Source organism: Ictalurus furcatus, chromosome 20 (genome assembly GCF_023375685.1).
Source record: "Ictalurus furcatus strain D&B chromosome 20, Billie_1.0, whole genome shotgun sequence".
In the NCBI taxonomy this organism is placed as follows: Eukaryota; Metazoa; Chordata; class Actinopteri; order Siluriformes; family Ictaluridae; genus Ictalurus; species Ictalurus furcatus.
In genome coordinates this window covers 5,670,162-5,681,425 of record NC_071274.1, presented here as the reverse complement: position 1 = coordinate 5,681,425, position 11,264 = coordinate 5,670,162, and the positions used below count along the sequence as shown (strand labels likewise).

General features: G+C 40.4%; 1 protein-coding gene across 2 annotated transcripts in view; it reads left to right on the top strand.

The window, feature by feature from the left end:
• The window catches only part of rsrc1 (arginine/serine-rich coiled-coil 1), a 155,956-nt gene that overhangs the window by 2,915 nt on the left and 141,777 nt on the right, over positions 1-11,264 (top strand). For both annotated transcript variants that reach the window (XM_053651924.1, XM_053651923.1), the window contains exons 2-3: positions 38-226; positions 4,527-4,670. In XM_053651924.1, the coding sequence (XP_053507899.1) occupies positions 51-226; positions 4,527-4,670 (320 nt within the window). In that variant the 5' untranslated portion in view covers positions 38-50. The remainder of the gene's footprint in view (positions 1-37; positions 227-4,526; positions 4,671-11,264) is intronic.

The following is an 11,264-nucleotide window of genomic DNA, read 5'->3' as shown; positions in this document are numbered from 1 at the left end:
TCATATCTTTTTTTTCCTCTTTCCTGTTTCGACCCAGGCACTGAGCAGACATGGGCCGCCGCTCGTCAGACAGCGAGGACGACAGCCGCAGCCGCCGCAAAAAGAAGCACAGACGACGCTCGTCTTCCTCCTCGTCCTCCTCCAGCTCATCGGGGAGCAGAGTGACCAGCCGCAGCAAACACTCGAGCAGACGAAGCCACTCACGCTCCAGAGACCGAGACAGGAGGTCGGTGTGGAAATAAAATGTACAATATGTACAGATTTCTAATACCTCAGATAAACAACAACCCCACAAATGCATATCTGATTTAAAAAAATATATATTTTTACACCTCTTTGAGCTTTGTTCTCAATTTCCTTTCTCTGCTCTGCCAACTATTTACATTATCTTCTATAGTCAGTCTCTTTTTACCGTTTTCCCTCCCTAGATCTAACATAGACGCATGGAATACTAAATACACGAGCAGTAGGGGGATAATGACATAGCTTCTCGGTTTGATACGTCTGCATATGGAAAAATACATTCAGCAGTCTGCATAATAAAGTAGGCTGTTTGTCATAAAATACAGCATATATTATGTGTGGTGTAATAAACATTTCAGCGTAATCAAGCCCACATTCCCTCCTTGAAAGAGTAGGAGAGTCTATGGGGCTTTTAAAAAAACCCACCTCTTCTAAGCATGCTGTTTTTGGATTAGCTTTAGTGTGAAAGCTTGGGGGGGGAAAAACACCAGTGGCTTCACTCTTTGAGGTTTGGCATTTGAGAGCACTTTGGCATCCTGGTGAGTTTACAGCGTACCGAATCTATGGGTGCGTCTCGATCAGCTCTCTAGGTCGTGAATCAGTATATGGTGTACACGGGTTCGTGCACTGGTAAGGACCCTGGCTCATTAAACATTGGGACACTGATGACCCGGTTTCCTGTGACATGGTTGTAAAACGTCACCACTGGCATTTATCAACAGCAGGCAGGACCGATATCTTTTCCAGTAAGGGAACATAGTGAGCATCGATGCTTCTTGGTTTTTGCGGTGCATTGTGGGATTTTTTTTTAGGGACCAATCATTCCAGGGCACCGGAAGGATTTTGCAATTGATGCAGCCTTTAAAATGGCCGACTCCCTGATCGTTGCCCTGACTACTGACTACTTGGGTGCTGATTGAGACGCACCCTAGATCACTCTTCTGTGCCAGTGTATAAAACTAAACGTAAACTTGAAGCAACACACACAAAACAAACTTTTTGCTGCTTTTCTTGCTTATTCAATCCAGGTTAAAGAAATCACCATGGCGATGGTATATATGGTCCTTATATGGTAATGCAGAACACAAGATTCAAAAACACGTCCAAGGCTACAGAGAGCTGCGTGAATCTGATAGAACAACTAACAAACGTTAGAACGGGAAAAGCCTCGCGCTTCAGACACACCCCCTTGAAAGGTTCGACTAATGTTTAATTAGCGGTGTTTTATTTCGTGTCATTATTAAGTTTCAGTTATTGTATCGTATCGAGTTTTAGGTATCACGACAAACCTACCAGACACTGATTTCACTATTCACTATACCTACCAGACACTGATTTCACTATTCACTATACCTACCAGACACTATTTCACCTACCAGACACTGATTTCACTATTCAAGTACTGACACTTTAAACGGTTAACAATGTGCACACCTCTGGCTGAAACGCATCTCCCAAGCGTTCTAGTGATTCTTCTATGTTGGATGACATCAGCTACAAGTTCTCTTCGATGTTCACTACACGATAACCATTTTTGTTGGACGATATATTGTCTCGACGATATATTGAAATAATAGCGATAAACGATATTATTGCAATTTTAAGACCATTTTATTCCACTGCTATAATGATAATATAATAGCAGAATAATGCAAGTACACCCTTTCAAAGTGCAAAGAACTTTTAATTCTTAAGAATATTCAGACACTGGAATTGGTATGTCAAAAAATGTTTTGTTTCATTTCTTCTGACAAAAATATCCTTTAAATTTAGTCAGTTTTTGGTCGTCAATTTGACTCGGACTAAAATATCATCGAATATTAGTTAACGGCGTTTTAGTCGATGAGAAAATGCAAAAATGAAAGCGAATATTCTCACATTTTATATATTAACTTCAACATGGATCAACAAAAACATGTGAAAACTGCCCTTGTTGTGAAAACCTGATCTCCTGAAATAATAACATTACCATGAGTACACTACCGTAGTATACTAGAGTGAACTCTTTATGCTTTAGTTATTAATTGTCCGTGTTTTAGTGCGTCGTTACGGAAAGAGCGACTTACCGTTCTACCGAGCGCCGTACTTAAGTTCAACTTCACTTGTGCATTCGCGGCGTCATTTTGTGCAGAAGCGAGTTGTAATATTAGATTTAAGTTGTGTAAATGTCTGATTAATCTCATGTGTGTATATGATGTGTTAGGGTGAGTTAATCAACCCGCTAGTAAAGCGCTTCAGTTCACCGCTGTTCAGCTCACGCAGCTTAAGCGGCTCAATCCCCGACATTATTGACTGCGACTGGATTATTTGAAACATTAGAACCAGTCTTTCTAGATTTTTCTTCTTCAAAAAACATTTAATTACATTGTTAATACCTCGCATGTCATTTTTTTCAACATTATGTTTTAATTTAAATCGGTGCTAGTGCTTGCTGCACATCTTAAATTCGAATGCACTCAGTTTTTACATTGGAATGTGCATTTTTTTTTTTATTTAATCTTACATCCGACAAACATTCGAGGTTCAGACGAGAGGCCAGAAGCAGCGCGAATGACTGACTAAAATGTTGGTGACGTTCATTCTTATGTAAACACAACGGTCAGCAAAAATGATCGAGGTCACGTCCGTATATCGTACGATAAGTCGATAACGTAACGATCGCGACAGGCCTAATGTTTATGCTGGTGGTGCATGAAGTAGCATCCAATCGAAACGGGAAAATCCAATACAGTCCATGCAAAATCCTCTACAGTCTCTGTTATTGTCTCTCTGAGGGAAGGCATTAAGATCTCAGCATCTGCCCTAGTGTGATCGCTCAATTCTTACATTACAGCTGTAACTGCTGGGTGTGCGAGTGTTCCCATCGCACCGGTCTTCATCTTCCACAGGACCTCATATCAAATGGAACAACTCTAATAGAAAAACGAAAAGAACAGCAGCGTGTCACGCGACCCCCTCCTCTCCCCACAGACGCATTCATACACTTTGACTCTTCGAGGGAGTCTCTTAGTGCCGTCTGTCTCGCTTCAATTATTCATGCCATTTGGTCAGTGTGCATTATACGTGATGGGGAAACAGTTGCTGTCTCCGAAACAAATAGTCGGGTTGGAGAGGACAGAAGGGATTTGGTTAGATAATGTGAGGGCTGGAACTGGAAAGGACGGTGCTCGTGTTCTCTGGGAAGGATGTCATGCTTGGTATTTAAAAATAAAAACGTTACATGGCCCTGTTAATAATTATATTGAAACACATATTTACTTATAGGAATGTGTTGATCTGTATGTTGATGAGAGGAAGATTAGAGCATGCCATATAGGCACTGTAATGCAGGGCTGGTTTGTCAGTACCGCAAGTCTGATATAATGGCGTTTGTATTATTTGTAGTGGTTTTCTTTCCTTTTCTTATTCTTCCATCCTCTTCAGTCATTCCTGTCTATTTTCGCTCTACATAGATGCAAGCAAAAGGGAAAGAAAATACATTTAATAGTGAATATTACTCGAACTTTCTGGACGATCGCCACTGTCTCACACACACACACACACACACACACACACACACACACTAGCTGTCCGCGCAGGCTCTGAGCGCAGGTTTAAAAACGGAATGAACTTCCTCGCTAGTGGAGATGAAACGCACCGTTCCAGTCCTAGACGGTTTTCCCGTCCAAAATCTGCCTGTTTTGTGACTTACTGTGAGACGCTGTACAAGTACGGAAGCTTGCTGAATGTGGTAAGGCATTTAATTAGGGGAACTTAGCGAATGATATATATCTAATCGAATAAACATTTAGGAACGTTTCTGTTTAGGCTGTGAGTAGACTGAGAGAATCAGTAGCACACGTTGAATAGCGGAAGCTGGAGGAGACTGAAAGAGTAAGTGAGCGAGTTCATTAGTTGAAATAATGGAGAATAATGGAGTCGTGTATGTGTTTGTGGGAGGGGGGAGGGGGGAGGGGGGGAGTAGCTTGTCTATAGGAGTGATGTCAGCTTTTCTAAACCCAGCACGGTGAGTCATTCCAGTTGATGGGTTCTGATTATCTGCCTTAGCCATCATCAATAAGAGATTTTATTTCTGTTTTATGCGCATGCTTTAATTCTAAACTATGACTCCATACAATAAGGCGGCATTATTGATTTTACACGACTTTTCTACATATTCTCTACAGCAGCGCATTTCGGGTCTGTACGCAGGTCGAGGATTACAAAACGACTGGACAGTTAGAGAAGTGGAAACGCTCTGATTGTGTGTGTATTGTGTGTTGTATGTTTTGCTGCCACTCCAGACGCAGGCATCGCTCCAGCAGCAGCTCCTCAAGAGGCTCCAGCCACAGGAAGAGAAGCCGCAGCACTGAGAGGAGGCGGAGTCGAAGCGCAGATAGGGGGCGGGGCCACAGATCACGCCGCTCTCGCTCCCGCAGTCGGAGGAGGTGAGGAGAAATGTTTCTTTGCTCAGTGTGGTATAAAATATACACTCACCAGCCACTTTAATAGGAACACCTGTACCTTGTAAGATTGTCCAGTCTATTTTTTCTTTTTCTTTTTTTTCTTCAATTGTCCAATTTTGGTGCACCTGCGCTTCAGATCCCTGTCCTTGACTGACGGGAGTGAAACCCGTCATGGGCTTCTGGCGATACAACCCATCAGCCTCAAGGTTTGACATGCTGGGCGTTCTGAGATGCTTTTCTGCTCACCACGGTTGTAAAGAGTGGTTATTTGAGTTACTATAGCCGTCCTGTCAGCTCGAACCAGCTCTGACCATTCTCCTCTCCTCATCAACAAGGCGATTCCACCCGCAGAGCTGCTGCTCACTGGATGGATGTTTTTTTTTTCCGTTTTCACACCATTCTGTGGAAACTCTAGAGACTGTTGTGTGTGTGAACATTCTTCTGCGCAACAGTTTCTGAAATACAAACCAGCACATCTGGCTCCAGCACTCAAAGATAATATTTTTTCCCTATTCCGATGTTTTTCTGTGAGCGTTGACTGAAGCCCTTGACCTGTAACTGCATGATTTTAGGAATTGCACTGCTGCAACACGATTGGCTGATTGGATAATTGCATGAATGTGCAGGTGTGCAGGTGCTCGCATTACAGTGGCAGATTTCAGACATTAGTAGCTGAATAACATTTCAATGACCGAATGAAGGTTCTGTGTTTATTCTGAAGGTTGTAAGGCTCAATTAAAAAAAAAAAAAGTTTAATATTACTATACTATAATAATACTTTAATATTACCATTTGTTCTTTGGTTTCTACAACTGTTCAGCATTTTTTGCTGAAAAGTAAATTAAGAATTAATTTAAGGAATAAAACAATGGGATGGGGGGGGGGGGTGGCTTTCTGACTGTTACAAAGCACTGACATAGGAGACTCCTTCCAAAAAAGTTTAATACATGTTAAAATACTGAATAAACATCTCACAGAAAACGTCACCATAACAGTAATATATAATAGTTTTTTATATAATTCTGTGTACTTGCAGTGTGTTATTACTGTAGAAATAATAACATATTAATCAACACCTACTAAACAATCAGAATAAAGTCAGTTAATCTTTAAATATGATGTGAAATATGAAAAAAAAGCAACAAGCTCTAACCCATCAGTCATAAAAGCACAAACATGCAGTCTAAAAATCTGCATAATTTTTTTTTCTTTGCTCAGTTTCAAAGATGGTAGGAGATGTCAAGAAATATTTTTGTTAGGCCAATATGAGAGTTTTATTTCAGTGAAAAAAAAAAAAAACAACAAACCCAGCAGACCTGTGAGTTTTTAATTTAAAAAGGAAAAAAAAAGAAAAGAAGCTAAGCTGCACCCCATGTAAAAGCTTACTTCCCCCTCAAGTCTCTCTCATTTATACTTGTGCAGAATGACTGCTCAGCTAATTAGCTTGTGACAGCCTGCCATTAAAGACCTTCTGTTTTCGGAGCCACTTGCTTTTCTCGCCAGCTGCCGGTCCTCTGCACGTGCTCGCTCCCAATAAATACAGCAGTTATTAGTGCACGTTATGATTATTTCATTAATTAAGCACAGGCCCAAGCACCCTCGGGTCAAAGCGCTTTTTCCTGTCCTTGTGGCCCTTTAGAGCAAAGAAGACAAAGGGGGCACTTAGGTTGATTAATTAATGCAATTAAAACAATTATCTATTCACTGTTTATTGAAATGGTCGCATTCCACTTCATGTACACACACACACACACACACACACACAGACTGTAGAGACTGTGTTCTTGTGGTAGAAAGCAAATGATTTCATTACCATTACAAATGTAGGTAAAGAGGTTGAGTAGAATTTGGTGGTTAAAATGTTTAGGAGATAATAGCGTAGCTTTTGTGCATCTGTAGGAGACGGAGAAATTTCTCTCACACACAGAAAAGGATTTAATCATGAGCAGGTGCACAGTGAAGCACTTGGATGTTTAGTAGTTGATCAAATTGGTGTTAATCAAATTAAGTGAATGGGTTAAATTTTTTTTTTTTTTTACACCATTATCTGGTTACACCAGATGCACCCTTTCAGCCAAGGCATTATGTCTAAAGTTTTGCTTACTTAGTTTTGCACCGCAGCTAATGAAGCTAATGTAGCTAACAGCTAATGAAACTCCCAAGTCTTCATACATCATTAAGCAGATCAGCTTTGTATTTATGGTGACGATCTTATCGAACAGCAGTGATAATCTGTATTCCAACATTTTTGCATACACAAAGTAGAACTATATTATTGTGTCCATCACTTCAAGCTGGCCAGTACTTTTCAGTCTTCAAACTTTAGGAGGCGGAGCCTGGGGGCCGAACAGTACCAGTTTGCATTAAGGTAAATACGTGATTCCGATTGTCCGAACACGGCTACCACATAGCATGAAAGTGAAGACTTGCAGTGTGCTAAACCACATTGGTTTTGTGACGTGAGAAGAGGACGTAGTTTAAGGCAAATATTTCTGGAAGACATTTTGGGTGCGGTAGATATCTGTTGCTTGTTGGCAAAATTAACAATGTAGTTCCAGCTCCAACTTTTACTTTCGAGACACTTGAAAAATACTGTCTAAATGCTAAAGCAGCCATCAGACCAAATGCAAATAAAATACACCCAGTGGAAAAGACTATTCACTGAAGGGGAAAGGACGAGGGATGTGAAGGACACGTGTTTAAGATCGTCACTATATATCTCGAGTCAGCACAACACATTTTGGATTCCCTAACATTAGTTTTCTAGCACAAAATCAAATGTTACAGAGAAATGTTTGTATGTCATTAAAGAAAGCAGCATATTATGTAAGGGACCACTTTTCAGACAAAAAACATAACGAAGGTTGCAGGATTTTGCTGAAAAAATAAGAAGCGAATGCGACAGTCAAAGTCTCCAGAAGAACCGATTCTGGTTCTGCACGATGCTCAGTAAAACTTCCAGCTCATTTCCCGATCAAACTGCAGAAAGTGTACCTGAGACTACTCTAGACTGCATACCTATCACTTTATATACTTACTTACAGTAATATGGAGTTACTTCACCCTTTGCTGTTGTAATAATCTCCACTGTTCTGGGAAGAAATTCCACTTGATTTTGGACTGTGGCTGTGCGGATTTGTGCTCATTCAGTCACAAGAGCACATGAGGTTGGACACTGATTTCCAGCAGCAAGGCCTGTTGTGAAGTTGGTGTTCCAGTTCATCCCAAAAATGTTCAGTGGGGTTGATGTCAGGGCTCAGTCGAGTTCTTCCACTCCAACCTTGGTAAACCATGTGTTCATGGAGCTCACTTTGTGCAAGGGGCATTGTCATGCTGGAACAGGTTTGGACCTCTTGGTTCCAGTGAAGGGAAATTGTAATGTTACAGCATACAAAGACATCCTAGACAATTGTGTGTCTCCAATTTTGTGGCAAAAGTTTGTGGAAGAAGTACATATGGGTGTGTCATCCATACAGACATGTGATGTGTCCCATATGACGTACTATACACCGTGCACTTACACTATGCACTATGTGTCTAGTGTATGAATTTTAGAAGTGTAGTACCATCTCAAATGGAACTCTTAACAGTTTTTTACTAATCGGAAATATAAACCAAACGTCAAATGACGTCAAACGCACATAATGTGACGCCGCTAGCTTTAGCAGAAGTCAACGAAAATGAATTTCTTCAGTTTACTGTTGTCAGTGTTAGATTTTATGCCCAGCATGACCTTTTTTTAATTGTGAGCAAATTTGAGCCAGTCAGCGCCTGGTAGCCCCTCCTCTCAGCGTCAGTGCCTGGTAGCCCCTCCTCTCTTCCACTACATAAGCAAAGCTGCGACCGTTAAGTACATGAAGTGTCCAACATTGCACACTTAGTTTTTTTCAGTTGAATAAGCGCGTCATCCGGGTACTTTAAGTGCACTTCTTCTTGTTGGAATTTTCAGTGTGAACACAATACTTCTACTTAGACTATTTATACTACAAAGTGGCATAGAATAGTGCATATGTATGCGATTTGAGACGCACCTATAGACTTATGTTCATTTTGTATAAAGGAATTGTATAAAGGACGCTTATAGAGTCAGCTGGTTGCTTGTAAAGCCAAACATTTCTGCAGTTAAATATCAGTCCAACCAATTCCTATTTTGACATCATTTATGTTGTCCCTTCTACCAATATACGCTACAGTTTTTGTGGTAAAATACATGCTTCCCTCCTACTTGGGTAAGGAGGAAATTCACATTTCCTTTATGTGATTAGTCCAGCAGGATGCATTATTGTAATAAGATTTGAAGAATGAGAAGTAGGCAGAAAAGTGGCAACAAATTGCACAGGCAACATGCACTATAAATGGCTGGTGCTTTATTGCATTTATAAAGTTATATTTTAAAGATTCTTTGTGTAATGATCCTCGGTGTTCAGTCGATGCGAAACTTTGATTTTAAGGAACGCCTTTTAAAATCGTACATGTACTAGCTTTAAGTATCTCTATAACAGTGCACAGATAGCAGTTGTCTTTGAGATTCTATCACGTTTTATTCCATACGACACTGCTATCATGCTTCAAAATCTCAGATTTCAAAATGCGATTAAAATCCACCGAGCATATTTATTTGGGGGAAGAAAAAAATCTGAAAATTCAGACCTATTGTTACATCTCGATGTAAGAGTGGACTGCAGTAGAAGTTAGGAAGGTGTGATTGGGTGTTTGTGAGCTAAGCTAAGTGGAACAGGTTGCCCCGGTCCAAGCAGCTATCCGTCACTGTCACGTTAAAACAGTTTGGGTCGACTTATGGAGTCGGGGACGAAGCACCCTGATAAATCAGGGGTGGATTGAGTGGACAGCTCACTATGATTGATATACTGACAGGATATGAGCAAGCGCCATGTGAGATCTAAAATATGAGAGAAAGAGAGATGGGGTGGTGGGAACTACCCATGGAGTGCATATTATTCATACGAATAAGAATAATAACTGCAGCGTGGAGCTATTGCTGGTGAGAAGATTAGGGCAGTTTGGGAGCAAATATTGCTTTCCCTTTATGTGTAAATAATAAATAAATAAAAACCCGAAATTAGAATAATGCTCTATTATGGGCTGTAGTTTTTATTTTTTTTTCCCCCTGTTCATATCGGAAAATGAGATGAACAGAAGGGACGCCCGTAGAGACTTGCAGTCTTTTCCTCGCCGACACGCATGACAGACGAGAGTAGCTCGAGTAGCTGATAACCCATTAGACATTAATGTTTATTCCCTTTGATCAAACCAGGCAGTTCATGCGGCGTGGATGCCGCTGCAAAGAAGCAATTGCTCAATATGTCTGTGTGCAGAGGGTCTGCAACCTCTTTATCATTGCAAATACAGATAAATTTTATCCAATCACGCTTTATACGCTTATAGTTTTAGGAAAAAAAAAAAAGGGCGGATATTAGGAAAAGATTTCTTGCCTGTCGCTGTGCTCAGGTTGGCTTTGGAATGAAAGTTTGTCGCTTAAGAAGTACTCGATGAGATTTTGATTTTTTTTTATTGCGGTTAACTGTTTTAGATGTCACTCTTTTTAACAATTAGGCACGCCGAGGTTAAGAGGTTAGATGCGGCCGACCGCAGCGTTGCCTGACCTCAAATAAAAGTCACCACAGTGAAAGTGATCAATATTTCATTACTCGCTGTTCTTGTTGGATTAGAGCAGCGGGAGATGACGACACGGCTTCCTCTCTGTGGATGTGAGGCCTAGAGTGCAGGACACATTATGCAGGTTGGTTGTTCTTTAGCAGGACAGGAACAAGAACCCAGAAGGTGTTAGTGAAAGCTTTAAAGCTGTACATGTATGTAGTGACTTTCCTGCTGCTCGTTCATCAAAGCAACATCGTTGCTAAGAACGGGACGATGAGGAGGACGCAAAGGGGAATAGACAAATGGGTTCATGCAGTTGGCATCTGTACGTGACTTGAGAGAGACCTTTCGGGGTACTCGTGAACCATGAGGTTGCTGATATGGGAATTAAAAGATAATAATAATAATAATAATTAAAAAATACAATAAAATAAAAAACAGCTGGATGCCCAACCCTACACATGCTCTCTTAAGCTTTTTGTTTCATTCAGTCATTCATTCATTTAATTTCATTTATTTCATTTGTTGATTTTTTTTTTTTCCCTGCACAATTTTTAAAATCAAAATGTTTTAAAATTGTATATTATTTTTTTAATTGTAATTTTATGTTTATTTAATTTATTCATACACTATAAAGGGGAAACGCAAACGTTAAGGTTTTTCCAGACTCTCACCAAACGCTTTTGCAGCACATAACTGTTGCTCCGTGTCTGCAGACGTAGAACATTTTTTATTTTTGTTCATAGGTCTCCGAGGTGACGTCAAGACACTGATCTGGAGAATAAACGTCCCATGAAAACAGTAGCCTGTAACTGTGTTTTTATTAATTGCAACATTTGTAATGACTAGGTTATACCGCAGCGATGTCGAATTCTCAGCTCTGATAGGTCAGAATATTTCCGGCTTATATTAACACGCTCATTCTAATACGTTACCGTTTCTGTAGTAACAGCTCGC